This window comes from Labrus mixtus, chromosome 21, assembly GCF_963584025.1.
Source record: "Labrus mixtus chromosome 21, fLabMix1.1, whole genome shotgun sequence".
NCBI classification, from domain to species: Eukaryota; Metazoa; Chordata; class Actinopteri; order Labriformes; family Labridae; genus Labrus; species Labrus mixtus.
The window spans coordinates 9,951,885-9,979,383 of record NC_083632.1 but is presented as its reverse complement, the minus strand read 5'-3'; the positions used below and the strand labels follow the sequence as shown (position 1 = coordinate 9,979,383).

The 27,499-nt window shown below is 39.2% G+C and overlaps 1 protein-coding gene across 1 annotated transcript; it reads right to left on the bottom strand.

The window, feature by feature from the left end:
- Positions 1 to 290: 290 nt before the first annotated feature.
- LOC132955619 (SH3 and cysteine-rich domain-containing protein 2-like) lies at positions 291 to 27,499 on the bottom strand. Its single transcript, XM_061028532.1, has 11 exons — positions 27,020 to 27,499; positions 14,011 to 14,383; positions 12,652 to 12,746; positions 7,056 to 7,140; positions 6,741 to 6,853; positions 6,553 to 6,616; positions 5,723 to 5,778; positions 5,463 to 5,551; positions 4,064 to 4,115; positions 2,602 to 2,739; positions 291 to 2,355 (listed from the first exon to the last, which is right to left on the bottom strand). The coding sequence occupies exons 1-11, from the start codon at positions 27,104 to 27,106 to the stop codon at positions 2,257 to 2,259; spliced, it is 1,251 nt and encodes a 416-aa protein (XP_060884515.1). The 5' UTR covers positions 27,107 to 27,499; the 3' UTR covers positions 291 to 2,256.

Here is a 27,499-nt window from a genome sequence, read left to right as displayed (position 1 = left end):
TTAAACCATGAAATGAATGAACACTTCTTCCAGCGCTGGCTCTTTAAATTCTAGCATTAATAAATGAGCTTCTGTTCTTTAGTTTCATGAAATGCAGACATACACACAGGAGTGCTGTTGAGAAGGCAAAAAGGAAATTAGTCTTTTTTTGTGCCAAATTTTATGAAAGCCACAGAAGACCTTTAGACTTTGAGACTTCTAGTTGTAGCACCGACTTATAGCAATGACAAATCAAAGCATAAAGCCACGGAGCACAGAATGAATTCATTTTCAAATAAACGAGGACACAATTTGACAGTTCATCTGACTTTATTGAGAGATGTGAGGGTCAAAGGGCAGCTAGCCATGCAAAGAACTAGCCTGGCCGTGTGAGAGATAATTCACCTGGGTAAAACTGATCCTGAGCCAGCCTGGGTTCTAGTCAGTGAAGGAGATGTTTGAGATGGTGCAGACTGACCCTAGATGGACAATGAAAACTCCCAGAGCTGAAGTCTATTTTCAAATCTTAGCAGAAGCACAGGTTTTTTTTCCTGAATTGTGTGTGTCTGTGTGTGTGTGTTTGTATGGCTATACGCTGGAAAACAAGCTGAGTACAAAATAATGTGAAGTGACTAGAACTGTTGTGCATAGTACTTGGAAAGATTTGTGCTGACAGGGCTAAGTGTTAATTGAGCGTAGGGATGCATACATCATTAAGTGGGATAATAAATAATAATCTCTTGCTGTGAAGTTAATGCCCTTAGTTGGCTACTGGAAAGCTGCAAACCTCGAGGACAGAATGCAATTCAGAGCCAGTATATATACAGTTTCTTTATAAGGCTATTTACAAAGTATGTCATGTTTCTTATTTACATTTATTGCCGCAACAAATGCAGTTTGTCATTGCCTTATAGTTTATAATGACGGAGCAATAAATCAAGTGGTGTGCGCTAAATTTGCCTTTTATCACTTTCAACAACAGCAACATAAACAGTGTCTCAGAGTGAGTTAAAGGAAAATCATGTGTGCTGGGAGAAACAATCATTTTTCAAAACTTCAGCACATTTTTTTTTTTTTTTTGCTGGCTGAATTTAGGAACATGAGACTGAAAGTTTGACAACCTCCGCCTACGTTTATGACAAAAACACTGAGTTTGGTTTTTTTTTTTTTACCCCATCAACCTTAATTACAGCAAAACTTCGCTCTGCTCTTCCATGCGAGAAAGGTAAGAACATCAGCAAGGTCCACACATCCTCTAGATCACAACCAGATATGACAGCAAATATCACAGGACATAACATACGTGTCATAAACAACGTAGAGAAGATAATGACAGGGAGTAGAACCTTGTGGCTAACTTGAGAGTAACATGGAACAAAGCGGCGCTATTAATATTAAATCGATGTGTGTGAGTGCGCGTAAAGGGAGTGTGATTGAAGGGCGTACTGAGAAAGAAGCTCCCTCAGGTGCACGCAAAGCATTTGTCACATCGGAGCTGTGAAAAGCACAAATGTACTGTAATACCCAGAGAGAGAGCGAGAGAGAGAGTGTGTGGTGGTGCATAATGACTTTCATTTGACCAATATGTGGAGGAGAAGACTCTGTTTTAAACCTTGTTTAGAAAAAACGCAATGTTATACCTGAATCCTTTTCTAGCCAGATCAGGAGGGAGACGAATGCACATCATGGATCTAAAAGTGCTCATCGGAGTTGGATCTATGTAGTTTACACTCTTAGTTGAGCCAAATCAGGTACTTGCAGAGGCCACTAGAACAAACAGCTAGAATCATTCACAATCTCTTTTGTCTTGTTTTTGCTACACAAACAGTAAAATGAAGACAGTTTGCACATTAAGTCCCTTTACAGGCCATGACATCATAGTAAAGTAGTCCCCATTTTTTCGCATACAAATGGCCAATGGAAATGGCTAGTGAGGTAGCCAGACTTCCTGTGTACTATCATCTTCAACATGATGCTACATAGCTGTTATTGTGTATAAAACCACACAAAGTCAAGTTGTGCTACGAGAAAAGTAGCTCTGAAGAACTTTGAAGAAGCCCCTCCTGTCCTTCCTTTAACCTTTGAAATCTTCCACAGAGAAAAAGCAAAGTTGTGGTTCGTCATCCACTCAAGCTGCTTATTCACTGCCACATTTTGGAAGGGTGGAGGTGTTTGGTTGGTGGTCAGTGAGGGTGCTGGGCAAACACTCCTCTGAGTATTCCTCCATCATTGTGAACTTCTTTCTGAAGCTGGGGGTCAAGGTGAAGAGGGCCGACATCATATTTCTAGCAGACACTTCACAGGGACCAAGCCTCTCTTTTTCCCACTGCTCAGCCGGAGGAAACCGTCAATCTCCTCGTTTTTACCGACACAGATCTGCAGTGGGAGAGATGGGGGTGGGGGGGGGAGTATTGAACAAGAGGAGGAGCATATGACATTCAGTAATGTTAGGGAGTTTATGGACTAAGGGGGAAAAAAAATGAGCAGCAACAGAGGCCATAACATGCTGTCCTCTGTAATCTCAGCACTCTTCTGCATGAATTTACATATGTTTATTCAGTGAGTGTATGTGTTTGTGTGTGTGTAAGAAAAAAAGTGTGTGTAATTTATGTGCGTTTCCACCTGGGCCTCTTTCACAGTCATCTGGCCTTTGTCTCGGTTGCCGTGGAAACCATCCGTGACCTTCCACGCCCGCTCACCAGGACGGACCCGCTGCACAAAGTTGGCCGGGAACAATCCCACCTTGTCTCTGCTTTTCCCCTGGTAAACACACACACACACACACACACACACACACACACACACACACACACACACATACACATAGTCTGTTAGTCTTTGAAAGATATAAATAGATATTTGATGTCCTGTTCTGAGCGGTTTGAATTGCTTGTAGTAGAAAAATCCATGATGCTGACTCCTCTTGTATTCAGTACAATTTCTCCTCTATGCCGCCACAATTTGCTGCCTTATTGCCAAAAAACAAAACTACCGCATTTCAATCATCCTCCTGCTGACAGTTCAACACAAACAGCAAATCCAACACAGTCAGCCTCCAATACAGTCCTTGACAGTCCTTGGCTGAGCATATCCAATTAGATCCCTTTGTGTGTTCACTATAGTTTGCTTGACCAGCTGCCTAAATATGCATACAATTTATATGGGATTTAAATAAATTGTGACAATAAGCAGATAAATGGGCATAAGACGGTTTTTATTTCCTAATAAGAAACTCTAGTAAAAAAAAAGCATCTGTAATTCAAGGCGCTCTCGTGCCCACTACTTTTTCCAGATGCTCTGGCAAACAGCCACACATGGACCCACGGGTGGCCACTAAGTCATTTTGTTGATGTCTGGATGTTGACGTTTAGTAAAGGCATTTTAACACAACAGTGGTAGGAAAGAGGAGTTTAATTGTCATTTCTGCAACACAATGTGGTTTGCATGGACATTACTCTCAGGACAATGATAGAGCTGTATGAAATTTAGCTTTACGATTGAAGAACAATCAAATCATACTTTTTTCAAAATGACAAACTTGTTGCCTCATGACGAACATTCCAGTAAATACTTGACAGCCTCTTTTAAGGCTACGTATGTTGTAAATGAGCCCGTCATGGGTCTTTGACTTTAATACAGAGCATTTAAGCAATACAAACTTGATTACTCTGCTGCTATTTCATGAAAGTGGATATCTAATACTTTTCCTCTGCGTTTCATTATGCAAACGCTTATCTGTCCTTCAGCAGGTAAAGGTTAAGATCTACAGCTGCCTCATTAAACACGATCTGCAATCTGTCTTCTTCCTCTATTTCCAGTCCATGCTAGCAAAGCTCTGCTAACACCCACATCTGCCTCCTTCAAGCACAGCCACCAGCTCTGTAGTCCTACGGTCTCTGCTTCGTGCGTGTGTTATTGTATTATATTTTAAAAGGCAAGTCAGATATATTCTAAGGAAGATTTGTAATCTCCCTAAGCACTGGCTTAGTAGAAAGATAGAGAGAAATTGGATCATTTTCATAATGTTCAATGATCCCATCAGTGCAGTGCTGTTGAATAGATTTTTTTTTTTTATAAAGCTCACCTTCCACCAATCCTCGTTGGAGTCATCTGTAACTTGAACTCTGTCACCAGGCCTGGAGGGAAAACAAAATGCTTTATTGAATGGTGTATTGCCATGTAATGCTTTTACCTGAGGTTACAAGGTTAAAAGGTTTTTGCGGCAGCTAATAACTCTTGCTTCAATCATGTAAAAAGATAAGAAAGTTGTGATATATTCTCAAATTACATGTATACAAAATGTATATATCCCCAAATGATGCCTTTACCAGAAACACTCTCCTGTAATGTTACAAAGAGTAAGTGAAATGTAACGACTAAGGCCAGAGTGAGTATACTGCTTTAGCATTTTCACAGATTGATATCAAGATATTTTTAAAGCAACAAAACACAATAAAAAGCACTTTGACCAAATACAGAGCGAGTGTGTGGTATGACGTACATGATGAGTCCATCAGATTGAAGGCTACAGCTGCTCAGAGTTTTAGGAATCAGCAGAGAACGTACATAAGATAGCTGTTCATGTAGTATGGCCATATAAAGAAAAATGTAGCAATGCTCCTTCCTTTGGTTCATACACAATGTGTGCTGATTTGTACCAAATCCAAACCAGAGAAAAACTCGTAATGCAGCATGGTATGTCATTTTCAGTGACGATGAGGTAGCATGCATATAAATAACATCAGCATAGTCAATCACTGAAAGAAATGTTGCTTGGACAAGTTTCTTTCTATCGATCAAAGAAGATAAAGCGCTCGTTCCTGTAGAACAAACCCAGTTTCACGCTCAGTTTTTCTGTTAGACCACTCAATGTGGTGACGCAAAGACAGATTCTCTTCAAGTAAAAAAAATCGGCTTTACTTGTTGTGTGCACAAAACTATAAATGTCCACATTTTAAAAAAAATATATTGCACTACTAAATATTGTCCTAATGTTATAGGGCTTTCACAATTGCAGAAAACTCCTGAAAAGTCCTGATATTTGCCGGGAGGAGCTGTATGTGTTAACGCAAACAACAGAATTTTTTTTCCCCAAGTCAGGAGAATATCTGGATCCTAAAGTGATCTAGATATTTTCCGGAGTGCATTATGTGAAAATGGCTTTAGTGTCATCTTACACATTCAAATCCTTCAGGTTAGTGGTTGGTGTCATACCACGCTCAGCAGTTTCCTGGTTCTACTAACATACAATGAAATCATTATTTTTTAAATGTCACATATTCAATGTAGCTGTCTGTCCTTCCCGGCCTCTCAGCATGTCCCCCTCCCCATAAAAAAAATCCTGAAACCCCCTACCATCATCCTGCTGAGTAGGCAGATGGTGTGCAAACGTTTGTAATATTATGGCCAGGTACACTCTTCCTCTTCTGTCATCCAATCTCTCATTTACACCTTTGTACAATATGAAAAGACAATTGACTAACTGTAGCTCCAAATCGTTCTTCTCCTGAGGCAGAAACTTGTAGAGAGCCACGTAGGTGTGGATGGAGTGAACCTCGACTCTCTTTGGAGTCTGAGAAAGACAAAGTAGAAAAAGAGAGAGAAAAAAATAAAGTGTTAAAGTCTCAGTGTTGCTCATTTGAATGTCTGAAACTGAGAGAAGAGAATATGACTCTTGAAGGGGCTGACAGAGTGCATTTTCACCCAGAAAAAAGGAAAGAAGAGAGGAACGCTGACTACACACCTTCAGGCTGACCCTGTCTTCTGAATCAGCCTTCTCGCTTTCAGGAGGGGTGAGCACTGGAGAGACAGACGCAGAAACACAAAGCGACAAAGAGAGGGAGAGGGAGAGGAGAAATAAGAGAAAAGAGAATATGATGACGGAGAGTTGGGTCATGTGTAAAGCAGAGAAAAAGTTTGGGGTGAAAAAGGACAGAAAAAGGGAGGGATACAGAGAGAGAGAGGTCTTGTCACTTTGCAGCAAACAGAAGGAAGGAAGACAAGGTCACTGACTGTAAAGTGGCAGCGGTACAAACAGAGATGATCCCGTCTCCAGGGACCAAAGACGGAGAGGTTAAAGTACTGCAAAGAGAACATGCACAGAGCACTCCTATAGAGTACAATGTCTTATATTAACGTATGTTCTGAAATCCTGACAGTAAGATAGAATATGATCTTTGCCACGAGTAAGTTTCATTGTTGAAAGAATCTCAACATTTACATTTCATATACCTTAGAAATCAAATGTACCCCTCTTCTGGATCTTCCACAAATAAACTAATAAGACATTTTTGCTGAATTTAAGTGTGATAAGTGAATTACTTAATACGATGACATTTAAATTAATACTTTTTTAAACTGTCATGTCGATAAGGTAAATATGAAGCTAGAGTTAAGTGAAAAAAATCCACATACCAACACCACTAAAGTGCATATCTGGGTTAGTTTTACTAATGACAGAGAGATATTTATGGAATTAATTGTTGTGGTTCGGTGACTGCTTATGCTATCATTATTTTGCTTGAACAACCAACTTTCAGGTGTAACCACAAATTAAAAATAGATTTGACTTACTTCCTGGTATTTGTTCCTCTTCAGCTATTGGCTGGTTTTCTACTTTATCTGGATTTTCCTCTGCCTGTAATAAAAGAAAGAGATATGTGGGGTAGCAAAGTCAACAATATTCTTTGGATGATTTATGTCAACATTAATGTATAGGGGTTGACAGGGGTGGTCTGTGGAATTCATGTGTAGTTTTATACCTCGTGACACGGTGACTCTGAGATACTGCTGAAGCTGGAGCGACTCATCTGAGCAAGTGACGTCCCATAGCGCAGTGCCTCATACACAGGGTCAAGAATGCTATTATCTGCCTCTGCACACCGCCAGACAAGAAGGAACAAAGCAACACATGTGCAGTTTTATACCTGACACTTCACTCCAACACACACACACACATAAACACACAGTAACCTGTCAGGCATCAAGGACTGAAGGCCACAGACATGGTCGTCAGTCATCTTGAGATTACAGTTGTTTAGTGCTGCTACAAATCAGGCGAGGTTTCCATCACTCACCCTGTGCAGCCGGAGCCTCTCTGACCACACCCAGCTGATCAGTTGTGAGCAGAGGTGAGCTGAAGTTTCTCTTGAACGCTCCCGTCTGAGGCCAACAGAGACACGAGGAGACAGGAGAGGAAGGACAGTAGAAGGAGAAATGTCACTTGAAGCTGAGATGTGCTTATGTGATATACTGTGAGCTGTAAGACAATACTTTTGTGTGCTTTCACAAGTGGAAGATTGACCTGCAGAACATGCAATGAAACCTGAGTATCTCAACATGTGCAAGGAAGTATCAGTCTTTGTGCTCTCTGAGCCTGATAACTCCTTCAACTAACTTTGACGCTGATACTTTTCAGACACATTTTCTGGTAAAAATCTAAACATCTTATTTAAAGGTATAAAAAAATAGAGCACTATGAACATAATCTTACCCTGTATATTAATTCTTAAAACATGACACAATAGAGGACTGTAGGGTTGAGCTAGTACAGCTGTCTTGTTTAACATGTCTTAAATACTTTTACTGCCAACATTAACAAGCTGTTGAGCTTTATGTCCCTCTACTACCAGCTTTCTAATAAGGTCCCCCAAAGATATTTGTACACAGATTTACTTGATAATAAAACGTTTCAGTCCAACCAACCTTCATCTGGTGTAATGTACCTGATGAAGGTTGGTTAGATCAAAATGTTGTATGATCAAATAAATATGTCAGCATAAAGCAACACAGCGTGCGGGAGCCTTTCTCATTGTCTTTAAGTTTTAACCTCCTCCACTGCACCTGTCACACATTAGGGTGTGCAGATATTTTTTTCAACATTCGTCATTCATGTACAAAAGTCAACACTGACCAGTAGTGAAAAAAACAGTGTGAATACAGGACTTGTTTGATAGCACGATATCAACATTTCACCACTAGTCCTAAGTCAGGTACCTACAAAAAATATATATATATATGTGGACGCATTGGTTTTTCCATTGAAGCACTTCAGTTAATGGGCTACAGGAGGCAGAATTCATGTTTTAATGTATTACCATGTGTGGTTCCATACTCATATCTAATGTTTAAAGATCAGTTTGACATAATAACATAGAAACTGTGTTTCAAAAGACACCATTTGACACTCTCTTCTTACTGGACCCTTATAGCTGGATTCAGTAATGTGATTTATTGCTACATTGCAACTCTATTATTACCCACTGATGGTGCCAATACAGCACTCACCTCTCTATACCAAATGGAGCATGACTGAACCTCTTTCTGTCTTTGAGTTAATTTATCCATGTGGTGTCTATCAAACTGTACATGGTTAGACAGTGCAGATGAGCTACTGTACAACTTTGATATCTGACTGTTTCTTTATTTAGCAACATGTTGAGCTACAGTATTTCACTCATCAACTGAAGAGGTACACATACAAAGGGCTGTTTTGAGCAGAGGCTCTGATGTGCTGGTCTTCAAATAGAAACCGTTTTTAAATATAGCATTTTTCAATCCCTGCATCTCTTTTAACCTGAATCAAAGACATTTTTCTGTCATTCAGTGGGACTTTCAGTGGCTGAACTTCCTTTACATCAACATATTCTACTGTTTTTAATGGAAATGTTTCTCTGAGATACAATGTCTTATCATGTTTCAAGTTAGAGGTTATGATTAAAAATCTACCACAAGAAAACATTTGAGGTTTTGAATACATTTGGATGCGTGTGTCTTTAAGTTAAAGTAAGATAACTTATTATCATAAAAAGAAATCAAAATGACTGCCCTGACGTGTCAGCAGATCCTGTGGGTGTCGACCTTCTTAAATGTACAAAAGTCCTCTGAAAGTGAGACATGGCTTTAAGCTTCTTAGGGATTGAGATGACTGCTGCAATACTGACAATGACAAATTCTCCCACATTGGGACTTCTTTTTTTCTTTTTAAAGATTTATATTTGGCTTTTGATGCCATCATTTTAGAGGACAGGACGGTGGATAGAGTAGTAAATCAGGTTAAGAGAATGGAGACTGACACGAGGAAAAGAAACGGAGGGTGGAAGTCAAACCTGGGCCGTCCGCTTAGAGGACGACAGCCTCTTTACATGGGCCACTCGAGATCAACACAAGGCCAACCACCTCACAGCGAGAAACTATCCCTGTCAGATCCAACAGTCTATAAGATCTTGAGATAAGCTTTGGATGGACATACAAAGAGATGTAGAGATTCCTTTTCCTGTAAATTTGCTAATATTTATCGTTGAAGAATTTTCTATCAAAAATTTACATTTTGCTGTAGTTTATAGAAACATAGAAGTTAAGCTCCACCCATGTTTGTGGTGCTTTTTTTGTTTGAATCTCACCATGTACTTTCAAGGAAACACAGAAATACAAAATAAAGAGCTCTCAGTAAATAAACTTGACAAATGCTATGTTACTGTAAGTTTATGCTTTTTAATGAGTGGCAATTTGCATCATCTCCTCTGACAGTTGACAAATTGAAACAAAGCGACATACTAAGAAATTGATGACGATAAATAATGTCCTCAATGTTTGAAATCTTCCTTTAAAAGCCAATCGACAGAAACAACCTCTATCACACATAAGTGAATCTGCAATGGTGACTGTGAAGCATGACTGGACAGTCTTGGATTTATAGAAGTTTTAAAGAGCAAGCAAGCAGAAATTTTACACTTTGCTCAGAGGACACTATATTTCAGATTAGGATGTGTGTGTGTGTGTGTGTGTGACAGAGAGAGAGAGAAAGAGAGAGAGAGAGAGAGAGAGAGAGAGAGAGAGTGTGTGTGTGTGTGTGTGTGTGTGTGTGTGTGTGTGTGTGTGTATGCGTCTCTTTGTATAAATCTATCCTGCAGAAGCAATTACTTTCTGCAGTGCCCAGCAGGCCTTTTTATTTAATCAAACTGCAATACATCTTTAAGTTCAATTAACATCGATAAGCAAATGGTTGTCATTGTTGTAATTTAAAGTTTGGACAAATCTGGGAGCACTGAAGAAATGAGCGAGAGCCAGATAGATGCCAGCTATTGACAATCCTCACTCTGATTTAACTTCATTACATGAACTTGTCAAGCTGTGCCTGATTCAATTTTTGTAATTGACTGTTAAGTCAGTGGTCATGAATTAGTAACTTAACTATTTTATAGGTTGATCACAGATTTTTGCCAAAACTTAAAATTATGAATCACTTTATTTTTTCTCAATGAAAAAATCTGTGAGTCTAATCGGACTAATTCCACCTGTTTCGTCTAAATATCAACCTGTTTCGAGAACTGTCTTCACATAAGTGTGAGAATCTTCACAATAGGGAAAAGCAGCTCTTGAATAGAAAATAGTATTTTGCCAAAGAGGTTATGTTTTCTTCACCTTGTCTAATAAAAGCACAATCATGGAAAATAATGGCAAGTATAACGTATGGGCAAAGAGAGGGCCCGTTATTATTTGGACAACAGCTGACAAACAAAGAGTAATATTGGACTATTGGCCTCTACACCTCTGGGTTCTACGTCCCTTTGAAATGTAAAGGAGAAGTAGTTCAGGAGGAAAGAGAGTGAAAGCTCTTGTGTTGAGACTCACCAATAAATGTACATATCAAATAATCTATTTTATTCTATTAATTTCCTGCTTTGCACTGAAGCAGTCATTTAAGATGATGTACTTGCATCATTCTTGAATCTTGTGGTTGAACACACTCACAGAGGGTTCCTTTGGATGAAAGTGTCAGCTGAATAAATGTAATATAGATATAAAGTAAGGTAAGCTAGAAATAAAATAATGGGAAAGTACAAATACCTGAGATGGTTACGGAAAGGTACATTACTTGCGTGTACTTGGTTGCCCACCATCTTTGTGAATGTGTTAGCTCCCTGCAGCACTTGAATTGATATTCATTATTAGTTACACTTGGGTGGCTGGCTCCTCCTGCTGCTAAAAGACACTTTGCTCTCCTCTCCCTGCAGAGACAGAACAACTACTCGGTCTGGCCTCAAGACATTACAAGAGTCAAACTGCCATTTTTAACTCTAGAAACTTCAGTTTACCTCCCAATCGACTGATACATCAGACTAATTATTTATCACAAAAGCACATTGCTGGCTAAAATCTGCTCTATATTCCTGTCTTTCCAACGTATACGTTCATTCAAATGTTAATGGTGAAGACCAAACCATAAAGTAAAAAATAATGAAACCAACGCAAAAACAGGAAAACTTCACAGGCGATATATTAGCAAGCAAAAGCTTCGGATGACACCCGTGTCGGGTTATGTAGATGTATACAGTGTGGCCTTAAACTCCATCCTGATACAGTAAAATGCTCAATCCTTGCTCTGATGAGTGTGCAGTGATCGAAAAGGACACTGCTGCAGGCTGTGTCGAGAGCCTGCCATGTCATATCCTCGAGGGATTGTGTGCGCCTCAAAAACACTGAATTTCACAGTGAATTAGCCAGACCAGCTGGTACAGGGAGATATTGATTTTTCAACAGAGTCGAGAGGGGAGGAAGTGTATGTAGCATCCAGACAAGACGGAGGAAGAGGAAGAGAAGGAGGAAGAGAAGGAGGAAGAGAGGACGTCAGCAGCACATGCAGCGAAGAAGGACAAAAAGGCCAAGTGGAAAAATGTTGGGACCTGGCCGCTTTAACATCTTCTGTGCCTTCCTCACCACTCCTTTTCCCTCTCGTGGCATTTAGAAATAGGAGATAATGGTATCGTGCTGCTTCCCTTTCACACGGTTCCAACTGTCTTAGTCGACTTTGCAAAGCCCCGGTCAATCCCCATTCCATTTATAACCTCCACCTTTTTGTCTCTGCTGGTTTGAAAATGGCTTTATCCTCTTTAAACAAGGCGGGGGCTCTGAGGCTAAGCATATTACCAGGACTACAGGCTATGCCAACTGACTGAGGGAGACAATTACAGCATCCAGATGCTGTTGAATTCTGCTGACACAATGCATTCTTGGTTAGCTTATGGCCTGTGGAGAGCTCCTGCATTTCCAGTCACAAACAAATATGGAAACTGGAAATACATCATTAGCGTAGGTAAGAAAGATTGTTGCGAGTGGTTATCCGTGTTACTCACAGAGAACTAGAGCAAATGAACAAAGAAACACAAGAGCACTGATTTTAAATTTCAAATGTCAAGGGCAGGTGTCAAGAGAGTCAGAAAATACAATAATAAAATGTGGAAACAATATTTTGTGATTTTTATAAACAACTTAAGAACTCAAAATTCTTAAGAAACGGTTAAAGAAATATCTGTGAATTAAATGTTGTATTTTTTATATGAATTATTATAAAATGTTAGTAAAAAGTTAGTAACCCAAAAGTATTTAAAAATCACAATTTTAACACATTTTATATGATACAGTATATTCCTGCTGCTTCTTCACTGTCCAGGTGTTCATTTCAGATACTTTTGGGAGTTTCACTCGGTGTGAACATAAGATGACCTCTTATACAGTATGTAGAGAAGGTGTTATATCTGCCAGAAAAGGATGAGACACTTGTAGAGAAATTTGTGTTGTAATACATATGTTTTGACTTTATGGTGTCACTGTTGGTTTCATGAAAAGATTCAAAGTTCCTCGAGGTAGGACCTAGTTATGAAAACATCTTACCTTGCCATTACAGGGCTGCTGGGAGAGCTCAGACGAGCACCAGAGGTGGGCAGCCATCTTACACGCTTTACAACGCAGCCCCTGCTTGGAGTTCCCTGCAGAGACAAACAAATCACTGCAACACAAAGCTATAGACGAAGGCAAAAGGCAGCTGTGACCACATCTGATTTCAGAAACAGGTTCGGACCACGGAAAATGGCAATATCAGTTGTGTTAAAGGTAAAACAGAAATGAGGGAATGAATAAGGGAGACCACATTCTAAATTTTTCAATACTGGTATTCAAAAGCCTTCTTTGGGTTGTAATGTCTGTAATAAAAGGTGCCGTTCAGATCACACTTAATGCACATGTTTAATAATGCAAAGTCTTATCTACAGATGTGAGCAACAGCAATGAAAGCAGAGAATACGCCCTGGCCTTGGATTGGACTGATCAATGTGTTCTTAAGACTGGTCAGAAGGCCACATTACCAGTCCAGCAATCAAACATTCAGAGATCACAAGTGGGTCCCCTGTACTCAATCATCACAATCCTGAATTGATCCTGATTTATAGGCAGAAAGAGGACTGACACAGGCTGACGTCATCCACAGTTTTACACCGAGGTTCTTTCTACAGCAGATTCTGAATGAGCTGCAGTTTCTTTGGTATCAGAGAAGCATGTAAAATACTGTTGGAAATAAATTCTAGACCAGAGATACAAAAAAACTGAATTATTAATATGTCTCAAGTTTTCATTAGAATATGTTTTAGCTTTAATGTTTGGAAACAGGTTGTGGAAAGCTTGTTGTAAACTCTGGCTTAATACTCAACTAAGAGTGCTGACTTGTATAACAGCCTCGGTTAACATGAAAAGTACAGCTGAGAATTGTCAACAAGGCAAATCTATACAACCCCCAGAGGAGGCATGGAAACAAGATTGGACCACCAAGCTTGCTGTCAATAGTTTGAATGAAGACAATTTGCTTCTAAAGAAATAGACCCATTGCAAAATGTCACACAATAAGATTTGTGGATAATCCTGAGTAATGATCTTAAACCCTGTGAGAACCACAAACCAGTCTTACCGCAAGTACTTAGAGAGAGAATGTGTGATTTGTGTGAACTAACCCTTTGAAGAATATGTTACGCCTGGGCCATTTTAAACTGATTTCTTTCCACATCGGTGAGGAGCAACTTGTCAAATAACAGACTGTATTACTCAGAATTTTCCAACACTGATTAAACTGCTTATTCTTGTAATTTTGGGGACATTCACCCCTCAGAAAACACTTATTGCCTCTGATCCTGGTTAATGTTACACAATTCAGTCTGACAGGGCTGCAGCTCTCCCATGAAAGCTATGTTGTTGTTGACCTACCTTGGATCATATGTTTACACCTCTGGCAGCTGGTGGGTCTACGGAATACATGCTCCTGGAAACAGTGAGTCTTGACCGGCTGGGCCTGAGACTTTGACTGGCCTTTTGAGGTCACTGACAACGAGGGACTGATGGACGGTGAGTGTGAGGACAATGAGGTGTTGGGACTGATGGACGGCGACTGAGGGGGAGAACGCTCATAGGCCAGGGGGGATTCGGTAAAGGGGGGAGGAGATGGTGGAGGTGGAGGTGGAGGAACGGTGATGAGGGCTGTGGGAGGCCGAGAATCCCCGTTGCTGCGCTGGAAAAAGTTGTCCATGCTTTTGCTGCGCATGACAGATTTGAAGGACAGAGAGCGCTTCAACCGCTGCAACTGCAAGACACAAAACAAAAACAAACAGAAGACACATCAAATTACAAACCGTCTAAAATAAACTGTGTTTCTGTTCATTAGATGATCACAAAACGCAGAGGAAAGTAAGAGTAGAGCACACATATACTGAATTGTGAGAAGTTTAAGGTCGCATTTTGAATTTTGACAACTCTGTGACGAATAAGTTTTCATATAGACACAACAAATTCTAAAAGAAATAAATATTTTTGTTATTACACCAGTCTTTTTTAAAATGTGTTTTTGTCTGTCCTCTCACTAAATACAAGTGTGCAGGGCTTACATGGAAAACATGATGTCATGTACACAAATCAGGACTCGACAACATTTAAATCACATTAAGAAAAATATCTGACGGGATTTTTTTCCTCTTGTTTCCAGGCTAATTGCAATTAGCCATGTAGCGGTTCACCTGTTACACAATTAACCCGCGGATTAAATCGTCACGGATAATTACTTGCAAAGGCTCAGCTACACCAAGTCGGCAGTGTGGGTGCATATTGGGTACAGCAAGAATGACCAGCCGGGACTTATTCAAGACGAATGAGCCCCCCTGTCTGCAAATCCGACTGAGAAAAAAGCTGTGGCTAATGTGCAAACACACCCTAAAGCATCTGCAGGATCACCACACAACACTTTACCCTAAAGTAAAGGTAGTACATAATATCATTAGTGGCAAGTTACTTGATGATATATTGAGTCGAACTGTTTTTAATTATGAATGTGTCACTTACAATCAGGGATGTATCTCTGTGAAAGTTGGGCTTTCAGTGTAAAGCAATCATTTCACTGAAAGCCCAACTTTCTGTGTGGAATAAACGTTAAGCATGCAGGTAAATATAACAGGTGTAAAAAGCTGAAATAACATCAGGAGCTTGGACTTCCAGCACTATACAACGGGATCCATTAACTGCAATTCAGTTATTAATAACACTGCATGAGAGATGGTACATATTTAAAATGAATGCTCCAAAACTTTTAACACAAAACAATTATAGACAATTTTTCAGCTGACAATGTAAGATTAAATTAATTATTAAAAATAGATTATGTATGAAAGTTAATAACAATTACACTTCAGTTTACAACCAACAATAGGAACATTTCCGCCTGGGGATCAATCAAGTCCAACTTTGTGTAATTTTTATAATAACAAATAAGAAAAATAAGAAGAATACCATGCAAAGAATGATTGCATCAGTCAGTATGTATTTATTTTTTTAGCTATATTATTTTATTACTGTGTCATTTATGTTTCAATAGGCACCAATAAATACCATCTGTTGGGATTTGAAACATAAGTAATGAAATTCATTAATGCATAATAATCATGTTAATCATGAAACTGTGATTATTTATCAGACTCTCATTGTACCATCAAAATATCTAATTTCCATCTCCATAATTGCATTCAAATTTGACTAAACCACACCAACAGAGTTCTGATGGCACAAATAAGCAATGTTATATGTTGAACAATTCATAAAGCAAAAAAAAAAGGTTGTTGCTGTCTACTTCTGAGAATCTAATGTCATAAAAATCCCACAGGGATTATTGATTACTTCCTGAGAACCTGATGGATCAATCCTTTCCATTCATTGTGACAATAATTACAGGAGTAGTTTCAATTTAAAGTATGAACAATGGTAATGGCCATTAAATTTGTCATGAAAAAAAAAGAAAGATTCCAGCCGGAGGTGAAACGATAGTTGAAATGAATCAGTCTGTCAAACAGCAGTCTGTTAGCTTTACCCTCTGACTGCCCTTGCCCTGTCTGCATGGCGTGTGATGTTCCATCTTCAGCTTTTTTAAACCTTTTTCCTGAGTTCACAAATTCGCCATCCCTCATTAATCCCTGCTCGTCAATACCCCTTAAAATTCACGTTTCATTAGCTTTATTGAGCGGCCTGCATCTTCACAATTCATGCAGTCGGTGATGCACTGCAAACACTGTGTTTATATTTGGCTCTGTCGGATGCCTCCATCTCCTGCATGCTTACAATCCGGTGTTCTTGGCTACGACAAAGGGGGAACTGATAATGACAATCAATTACAGGGAGTTAGGAATGATAGGATCTACTATATCGAAATAATAACAGCTATGGACTCGTACATCAAGAGAATGGCCTGGAGAAAGAGGGCAAGAAGGATAATAGGTTCCCATTACTGAGGAGTACCACTTCCATTTACACAGAGCATATTAGCTGTCATTGTTAGCAACAGGGTTGAGCATCAAAGTTCATGTTTTTATTTCATTCCTAAACCCACAAACTATGATGCATGTTTTATGTATACCTGTTTCTTTATGCTCCTATGTGATGTGGTACCGTCCTCATCATGTCTATTGCACCTCTGAGCTTTGAAATTCACTGCATCACCCATTCCTCTCCTTTGCAGAAGATTCGATCAATTCCATCGAGCAGGGTCCTCTTTTACTTCTTCAAGCTACAGATTCACAGATGCCAATTAGTTTGAGTGATGAAAAGAGTCCTCTCCATTGACTCATTAGTGAGTGCCTCTCGTAAATGTTTTCTACAGGGAGCTGAGTCCATGCTTTCCTTAATAGCCTTTTCTTGGCTCGACCGGTGGCCCATTCAGTAATGGATGTTCCTCTCTATTAGATTTTTTAACTTGTCTGACTTTGTTAATCTTCTCGGTGGTGAAGACAAGTCTTTAAACAGGTTCAGAGGAAAAGGAGCAATTTCTTTAAGTTACAAAGCAGCTAACACAAGACTGAAAAATCAATATCTGAAAATATCTCCCTGAGTTTTAAGAAAGATATAATGAAATAAAACAGGACTTATCTGAACATAAAAGCATAAAAGATAGTTAAATGCTTAGTGTGGTTTAAAGTTGCTAAGGTAAAGAAAAATCCACTTTCATGAGCTATAACTTTCATTAAAACCCTTTACCACCAACAGACATGCATTAATGAAAGCAATAAATATTTGTTAAACAAATTAAATTGAATTGGATGGTTTCACATTTCACAATTTATGAGTGCATCTATTATTCAGCAGTTCCTTTACACTTTCCCATTTATCTGCTTCTTTAAAGTCCAGACAGAGTGTTTTACGACTGTTCTCTAAAGCTAAAAAGATGCAATGTAGATTCGCAATTTGGCAACTGCTCCGGACACTTTTAAAGTCCATCTAAGGCAAAGCTGAAGAACATTAAATGGCCAGAAGATAGGGACATAGCTATTCTAGGGGGAAGTTTGAAGGGTGAGGGATTTACAACCATCAATGAAAGTGAAATATTTCATTTACTCTGGAAGATGCATATTTTACATTTTCTTGTTTCAACACATTTCCAGCCAAGGTGCTCTGGTTGAGTCAAATAGCTAGCATTTGTATAATATGGGACAAATCTAAGTGTTCAGAATATCTCCAATGAGAAATGATCCTTAGCAACATATAACACTTCTACTAAGGTGGCTCTTTCTGAATGGATTATGAAGCAGTATTAACCAAATTAGATGCACAAATACAAATGATAACTGTGTTGGCTACTAAATCATGAAGGGTGAAAATTCAAGCAGCCAATCACTTTGTTTCACATTCTGTTAGTCTGATGGGGTCTAGGTATTTCCAGAGGCATTTTGGACTCCACCAGTTGAAAAACACAAAATAATATTTAAAAAAAAAATAACCAAGGGGTTCCAGACTTTGTAGCATTAGGTGTAAAACAATCAATAATCTCAAAAAAAGTTCTTATATCTCGATTGTCCAAATACTTACACAGTGTCTGATTCTGACAGTTGCTCATTAAGGAGAAAATCGATCTATTAAACAACTTTGTGTCTTCTAATAGGCACACAACTGTGCACTATAGTTTGCAAGTATTGAATAATAAGAATATTCTAGAAGTTATTGTAGGAAAACTCTGATTGGCTTAACAGATACAGTGTCCAAATGTAAGTGTCTAAGGTCAAGGTAAACTTTATTATCCCCGAGGGGCAATTTGCTTTACAGCCATGGAGAGATAGAAGATAATCAGTCTAAAGAACATGTAATGACTGTTAGAGGATTCTGTTCAATAAACGACGATTTAACCTGATCTCTTCAATACATACATACGCAGGAAGACAATTTTATTAAGAGTAGCATTAGATTCATCCAGTTTTTCCTTTTTATTCTATTGGCAAGGCTAAAATGTTATTGCATCTCAGATTTTGGAGCTGCAGCAGACATCACGTTGGACATGCATCACCATCCTGATTATCTTCTATCTCTCATTGTTCCATTTTTTTATATTTATGTGTTGGCTTGCATAATTTATGATACTATCGCAGCTGGTGCGAGACAGATAGTGTCTTGTGTCTTCTCATATTACTTAACATTCTCCCCTAAAAACAGAACAGAAATTAATAGCACAGTTCTGATGAATGCAAATCTCTGTGTCTCTCCATGGCACTCTTGTGTCTCTGTGTAACGTTTTGAAAAGTCTATTTATAGATTTCAGAACTGGGGACCCATCAAACTCTGAACTACTGGCAGCAATTAGCTCATCACAGTGCCAGCAGTGTAGTGTACTAGAACCGACTGTGGTTTGAGAAAGAAGATGAAGTGAAGAATGAAAGTAAAGTATGCCGGCAGTGACATATAAAGGGAAAAGGAGCAGGTAAAACAGAAGGAAGAATGGGTAAAAATAGCACATGTAGAGAAGCGATGGACAGAAAACACCATACCAGGATGCACGAGGTCCCTTTTTTCTTTCACACCTCCGACAGACAAAGCAGATTTCACAGTCTTGTTCTATAGCGATTTAAAAATGAGCACAGGGATGTTTGGTGGATGGTTCTAAAAATAGACTGTTGTGAGGTACGCTCGGATAAATTAATGATTAAGAAGAGGGGGGGAGGATTCACACAAGAGATGCCTTTAAAAAGGCACTAACCCATCCTGCTGCGATGTTCTTTTATGCTATATTTTTATTTTTTACAGCACAGAGGTAATTCAATAATGCTATTGGAAAGGGCCGAGGTAATTAAAGACCAAATCTCAACTAAGAGTTCAACATTTACAAATATTGTAGCTAGCCTATTAAACTGCAGTTATTTGTGGGTATGTTATGTCATGAAATACATACACATATTAGCTGTGTGTGTGGCATGTTAGCGTGCAGTCTTCGGGAAAGAGGATTAAACTTTCTCTAACTGAACACCATGTTTCTCTTCTTCTGCCCCACTGTGCGTGTCAGAGCACAGCTAGGCATTAAACTAAAGGTTGGAGACGGCAGACTGCCTTTGAAATGTATGTTTTAAAGGCTTTATATGCGATTTTTTTGATCCAGCAGATGTCGCCCTTGAGCACCAGCATGAAACCAAAACAACGCGGTGCATTGTTGTGTTAGCATGCTAATGCTAGCGATCTTTATTATGCTCGTATCTTCACACTGCAAGTAAATTTACCCGAAAAGAGCGTGATCTAGAAACACAGTTAAGCAGTGAGTACAGTATGTTATTCTTCTTTCCTCTAGTCCCTCAATTAAACAACTTTTATTCGCGAGGGGAGGAGTCAGCCGGCCGTCCGGGCGATGTAAACAAACTGAAGATATGACTCGGAAAACTTGGAAAACATTACAGACAGTGGGACTCGGGTGTTACACCCATTGTAGACAGTCATTACTCACAGAGTTATTTTCAGAGGATATACTTGATTTATATTATATTTAAGTGTGAAAAATTGCAAATAAAGCCTTTAAAGAAATAAGACTCACAAAGGTACATCCTGACAAGAGGAAACATAGTATCATAATTTACAGTTCATTATGTATGCAACCACTTTACAACTCTGACCAAAAAGTGCCAGCACATAATACTCCATAATGACATTTTAAGACATAGATAAAAGTCATTTTTTGCTTGGTCACATCTCATCTGGGCCCAACAATGAATCAGTCCTTGGTAAGCTGTCTGCAGACACATAAAAATTAATGCTTTAAGTCGTAAAAATGTTGTCTTCAAAGCACCGACTACATTAGGTTTATAAGCCGATGGCTTGGATGGTTGGTTTTATATAGAGTTGAACCTGTATATCTTTAACAGTGCCAAAGCCATGATACAGATTGCCTATCTGATTTTATTCATCAGAGGCCATGACGCAGCATAAGCATATTGCTTGATGAAACAAGACCAAATGCAGTTTTTTTTTCCCAAACTATAATGATATATTAAGAGTTTTCAACTAGTTATTTACATGTTTATAAGTTAATGTTAGCCCTATAAATAACTTAGGATGCCACTAAGTTAATGTGTAGTAGAAGTTAAGTAAAGTATTAAAGTACTCTAAAGTACTCAGTTTCAGGGTGCACTCACACTAGAACTAGTTTTCCCGTGCTTAAGTATGATTGCCGTACCGTGTATCGTGCTTGAGCATGGATAGAACACTCACACTAGTCAAATGAACTAGACTTTGGGGATGAAGCATGCTTAGGCACGGTACAAATTGCCCAGTGTGCGTGCACCCTAAGTCTATTCAATACAAATCTTTAGTCGGGACACAGGTGAGCACTGTCAACTCTTTTGCACAGTGCATTCCAACTGCAGAGCTTTTACCCGGACATATCCGTCTACTTGTGATATTCAAACTATTACGCACAGGATCCTGATTAAGTTTGGCATTTTTCTTGCAGGGACCCAAGCTTTGAATTAAAGATGACCTCATTAGGCACTGCTCCAGCTGGACCCTGTTAGGTAGAAAGTGCACCTACTGAAACGACCTTTTGTGCAAATGGAACGTTGTAATGCGTCAATGCACAAACTACATGCTGGTCGCAGAGCAGTGAACAAAGTGATAACTTCCAGAGCAGTGCAACTCTAACAGTAGACGCTCTTGCCATCACTATGCATAAAATGGGTTATAAAGGATTTAACTCTCTGAGTCTAGAGAGTTAGAGTCTAATACTCTTGAGTTATTGTATTATTTTTGGTTCTGTCATGTGACATGATCTTGACACATTATCTTTTCATTACAGTTTTAAGGTTCATCTTTTGCATACATATCTCTCCAATGATTTCCACTGTATTATCTAATAAGATACTGTCATTATAATCAGTTTAACTCTAACTAAATTTCATACAGAAAAAATTACTGTATGTGAACCAAGGTGAACTTCTTTTCTATCTCCCTCTCATTGTCACAATCACAGCTCTGTGTGTTGCTTCAAACAACACCCGGCCGTTGTTTGAAGGGCTGATTTTTAGTGATCCGTGAGTCTCTCGCTAGCAATGTGTTTGCCAGCTCACGACTGCCAGCATGAGTGTGCAACAAAAGCAGCTTGTATTTCCAAATCCAGACATTTAAAAGGCTTAACTCCACAAGGAGCTTTAGCAGTTAGCATTAGGTGACTGCCACCGTGGCTCTTTGATTTTCAACGCAACGGTAAACCAACAACACTCATTGGGGTGCCCATTAAAAGTTGGTCATCCTTTGATTAGCAAATAGAGCTTAATCAATTTACATTAAACATGGATAAAGAGATTAAACAGCAATCCTCTGGATTAAACACTTGGTAAATCTAAAGTATTGGCCGTGTTTTTTTCATTTGAATTGACCTATCAGCAGTTTAACAATTATCATCCAGTAAGATGAGCACCAAATAGCATCTTGTTTTCTTTTTTTAATTGAGCTAAGTTGTTGGACTGTATTTTTTAATGGTACAACCCAAACTGCCTTTATAATTCCTTGTGCTTCTCTTCAAATACAAAGAGAGGGAGTACATCATATGTATTTAAGGAATAACCTTCTTAATCGACTTTATGTGTTTTCAGGGATCTTTACAATGACATGTTAGACAGATTTAAAAAGAGAAATTCATCTATGTAGGGGCTGAATTATTCAGCTCAAAACCAAAGTCTTAAACTTGGAGACAACATCAATAAATATATATTTGTTTTGAATAACTGAAAAGTATTTCAATGCCAGCGACTAACGTGCGGTATGCTTTTGAAAAGTTGATGAAAGTGTTTCATCATAGCTGCTGTCTTCAGTGTTCTTCACGGAGAGTCTGTCTTTCAGAACTGGAGAGCAGAACTATCTATTATTTATAAAACTTCATTTTTCCCACTCTCCATTAAATCAACAGCTCTGTCTTTTAGGAAAAAGGTTACTTCAAAGGTTCACTGTTTTAAAAGAGAAAGCCTAAGGTCGGTGCATAACAAAGGACTAAACCAAGTCCCCTCTATGCTCTATGCTTGACACTGCAAAGAGGACTCTGCTGAATCAGCAGCATTTTAGAACTCAATCAAGGACAGTCATTCAGTGACTTCATCATTAATCAAAACAGAGCTGGGTTTGCATCCTTTCTTGATGTCCTATTCTTTGTTGGTTTTCTGTTTCTCCCTGTATCTACCATTTCGTCTCTGTCTCCCTCTGATCCACCCGTTCCTGTGCACACTATAGTTTTGTTTCAAAGGTCAGCAGCGCCTGTCAATCATTCTGGCAGCAGAAACACAAACATATCATGGCCTGTCAGAAGTCAGACGGTTGAGTGATGTACTGTCCTGCTAACAGCGTCACAGATGATACAAGCACAAGGAGACGCGACAAGCCTTGTCATGAACACATTCAAATCATACGAATGATTCAGACTTGATAGGAAAAGCTCATTAAAAGGGGTTTAGTTGGCTCTTGACACAGGAAATTCAAAATTTGAAAATCCTCCATAATGAATTAAATAAAATATTGTTTCCAGTTTTCCACAACACCTGCCTCTTCTGTTTAGTCTTGCTTAACTTATTGTTTTGACAGTTTTTGTGTCCTTATTCTTGCTTCCCTCCTCAAACCTCTACTCCACTCTTCTTCCCTTTCTGTCTTTTCTCTTATTCCTTGCAGAGCTATTCTTGTCCTCCAGTCCTCCAAAGCACTAAGGCTACCATCACCGGCAAGTCACTCAGAGATATGGGTAAAGTGGACAATGCAGAAAAGGGGAGAAAAGAGAGAGGGGAGAGATTAAGGCTGAAAGATGAGGATAGGTGATGAGGATAGGTGATGTGCAGGTGGGGGAAAAAAACAAGGTTTTGGATTTCATTTCAACAAGCCATGGTCAATAGGAGAGAGAAATGAAATACCTACCCTTAGGTGGAGAAAATGAAATTAATTAGTTTTACAGGCTGATAAGGAAGTTAGAACAGGAGAAAGGAGGCGATAGGTGAGAAAGTGATTCTGAAGGGCAAAGTCAGGAGAAACAGTTGCCATTATTTCCCTTCATAATGACGTCCTTGTGTTTGCTGAGAGAGCAATAGGCTGTGTGAGACCCTGCAGACCTTTGCATTATCACTGCTACACCAGTTGTATTTTGTTAATATAAACTTTATGAAGCTGCTGATCCCGAGCACAGCTCTCACACCCTCACCTAATGAACAGTGTAGAGTTTAGAGAAATAGGATGACAGTTTTTGAAATGGTTTTGTTTGCGCTCATTCCCAGAAGGTGTAGGAGATCAATACAACTTTGAGGCAAGTATTACAAAAGGAAGCAACAACTATCATCCAGGTAGCAAAGCTTAGCATTCTAACTAAGCAGGGGGAAGCTGCTAGCTGGGGCTCAGTCAAAGGTGACAAAATCCACCTACAACAACCTCTTAAGCTCAATACATTTGTGCAATTAATTTAATCCATACAAACATGGCAGTCTTAATATTGGTTGAACTAGTTAATGGAGGTTATATGATGGATTATTCCTTTGCTAAGAGGTATAATTTTTCTCTGCTGTTTGTCTGGCTCCACAGGCAGTCGAGAATTATTCCGGCACATAAGCACCAAGAATCGGCAAATCGCTTTTTAAGACTTCAGCTATGGATTAAACAAATGAGAGGGAGAGAGTGTTGTTACCTTTGGATAGAGCCAGATACGTTTCCCTCTCTTTTTCAAGTCTTTATGGTAAGATAAACTAACCCTCAATTGTCCTTAAATTTCATGCATCACTTATTTACAGTCTGGTTCAAGCAGAATAGATGTTTTCATCAGGGAAAAGATGAATTCAGCTTTAGCACAATCAACGTACTCACCTTTTACACACTATTATTGACACCATGAACACAGTCATTTAGTTGTCGGATACTGAACAAAAGAGGAGCATTCCTCCTAGACCTCTTTAAGGGGAAAAGTAATCTCTGGCATTACAGCTATAACAGTTGGTATACTGACACGTTTAATCACAAAGGGCCGTCCTATCCTATGATAGTTGACTTTGACTTATGGGCTAGCAGCCATGATAATGACACATTGATGATTGATTAATTGATAGATGTACAACCATGTTAGCAAAACGTAACATTGTTCTGTTTCCCCAAAGTACTATAACCACATTTTGCTTCACAGTAATTCTGTAGCAACATGGAGCATATAATTATCTGTTTTCCTTTCTTTGAGAGATACACATCCAACTCTGATTTACTGTAGTTCTCCATATTTGTTATAAAGGGCCAGTTTTTCCTCCAATCAAATCATTTTCCTGCAAATTATATGTACAGCTTCCTTCTCTATATGACTCAGATATGTCACGACACAGCAGATACTCTTGTTTTATCTGGAATTTGAGCAAAACAACACGAGCATGACATTAATCTTCTTTTTGATTGTTGCTATTTCTTTACACAGCCTTAACTTTACTCGTCATCCACTATACAGTGCTGCACGTCGGAAAATGCGAGACACTTGAATGGCGTGTGCTCAAAGTGATTAAAGAGGAATAATAATATTTTAGGAGCCATCACCTTGCCCGTAGGTGGAGGAGGTGGAATAACTAGTCATTCTCTGTCACAGCCTCTATTAGAAGCACTCTAGGAAGCTGGTGTGCCCACTTAGCACTGCAATAAATACTCTGAGAGCTGAGGGACAGTGGAGAGGGAATCAAGAGGGAGGGAAAGAGGAGCAAGAGTTGATTATGTGATGAGAAAGACTGCAGAGAGGGACGTTAGAGGAAGTGAGAAAGAGAAGAAAGAGAAGGAGGGAAAGTTAAAAAAGGGAAATAGTTATAGAGAAATAAAATCAAGTATGGAAATTTATGTTGAGAAACAAATGACGCTGCAGAAATACCCTCTAGCAGACTAAATTGAAAGAGACCCCGGTTGTAACACACGCTTAATCTTTCCCTCCTTCTTTCACCACTGTTATTCTTTGGCGGGATGTGGAGTGGTCGGTGCTGCCAAGGAGCTTGGCAAACACAGAGCTCCACCTCTGACGCAGCCCGGAGGATTGTTTCCTCCCAGTTCTGTTTTGTCTGGATGGCCATTTGTGTGAATTATGGCCCAGCCCTTAGCAAGAAACAGCAAACATCTGCTAGCTGATTGGCTCATAAATTTACGCAGCACCTCAACGCCCACCATCCATTGTGTTGTCTGTGGTCAAACAGAAACAACAACAAAAGACCCGTCCTGCCATGCTTGTTCCAGGTCAACACTGTTATGACGGATCAAAAGGGATTTGTTTTCATATTTGCTGCAATTAAGGTCAATCTCAAAGCTTGTTTATATTGTTACAAAAATATAATTGAAGAGATTTAGGTCAAGTCAGTAAATTTAAATTAGCTAAGAACAGAGAAAGCTCAACCAGATACAACAAATTCCTCTCATCAGATATGCTGCAAGATCACACAAGTCTTGATCGCTAACAAGCATTAAAACAGGCTACTGCTGGGGCCGAGGGACTCCAGTGGTCCTGAGAGCTTCAGGAAAATAGTTTACTGAACGAAACCACAGTCAGTGCCTCAAGGTTTTTATTTCCTTAAAGACGGTCAAAATCCTTCTTCATAACTTTAATTATTTGGATTGTGCTTCAATTTTAGTAAACTTTTACTTTGCCTACATCTTGATCCGAATAAGACATTAATCAATGTTTTAAGGAGGACTGTCTGAGACACCAGTGGCTGGGTTAGAAAACAAAGGCTTTCTTTCATATGTGTCTGTATGTTAGGATCCAGTAGGAATACATTTTGTCTTTTAAATTTAAATGTATGTTTACTTAGTTCACAAAGTAGGGCCTCTAGGTTCTAAGAAATGTTTACTGTCTAGAATGAATTCGAATTGTACATTACCCAGAAAGGGATGACTGTTTGGTGAAGAGGGGACAAGGGGCAAATAGTAAGTTGTTGTTTTGGTGTCTTGTGACAGTGTCATTGCAAAGCCCCAAAAGGTTAAGGTTCATAACTCAGCTTGGACCTATAACTCGCCCATTAATTGCATAAACGCATTATTGTGGTTTAAGTGAAGAAAACACTATCTCAGAGCATCTTTCATAACTTGCCTCGACCTGAAGCCATTTTTACACTTCATTATCATAGTACAATAAAAGACGGTCTATTCTGTACCTTAACGTAAACTCTGCCTTTGACATCTAGGAGGTAGTTAGAGGAGTTAAAGCGGCTTAGCGTTGTTATGCAAGACCTGCACCTACAGCAGAATTAGCTGCAAGACAAACAACTTAAACATTTTTAAATATGGTTTAATAAGTCCTCAGCATTAATAAAGAATTGCATACATTTGGCTTAAAGTCCTTTAAATGTTACATTGGGTATAGAGGGCACTCTAACTTCATACAACCCTTACCGTTTTGTAATGTTGTCTGTTTAATTGTGAAAATGCCATATACTGAAGTGTAACACAGGTTTGTTGTTACCTTTGATTCAGGTTGGCTCGGCACGGTAGCATGATGTGGTCGGTGGAGGTTTTGTGGTTCATTCTCCTTTTCGCTGATTTCCGTCATCACGTTTGTGAAAATGTTTCTTCGACGGCGGAGCAGAAACAAATTGTCAAGTCCACAGTGACAGAAGAAATGTAGAAAAGCTATGCCAGCAGAGGTTTAAACATCGTTACAGTGTCTTTCACAAAGAGGTAGAGCTAGTTTGAACTGTCAACTCATCTTTCAACGGGAACATCCATCTGGGAATCTGCTTTGAACTAAGCCGCGGTATTCCTGGGACGAAGTGCTTCTTGGTGTCTGGTGTAATTTGCGCAGGTTAGACTGAGACGATACGGTGGACTACAGAATCCAGTAGCCACTGTCAGTGGAAATGTTTGTCTAGGCTACTTCTCTCCGCTGACTCGCTTCAGTCTCGTCCGCCGGCCAGTTCTTCTCCCCTCGTGTGCACACACACAC

Coding starts and splice junctions, on each gene's coding strand:
- LOC132955619 (XM_061028532.1), bottom strand. CDS start 27,106: ATGACGGAAATCAGCGAAAAGGAGAATGAACCACAAAACCTCCACCGA. Junction 14,384..27,019: donor CGAGCCAACCTGAATCAAAG/GTAACAACAAAC, acceptor TGTGTCTTGCAG/TTGCAGCGGTTGAAGCGCTC. Junction 7,141..12,651: donor AGCAGCCCTGTAATGGCAAG/GTAAGATGTTTT, acceptor TGTTGGCCTCAG/ACGGGAGCGTTCAAGAGAAA.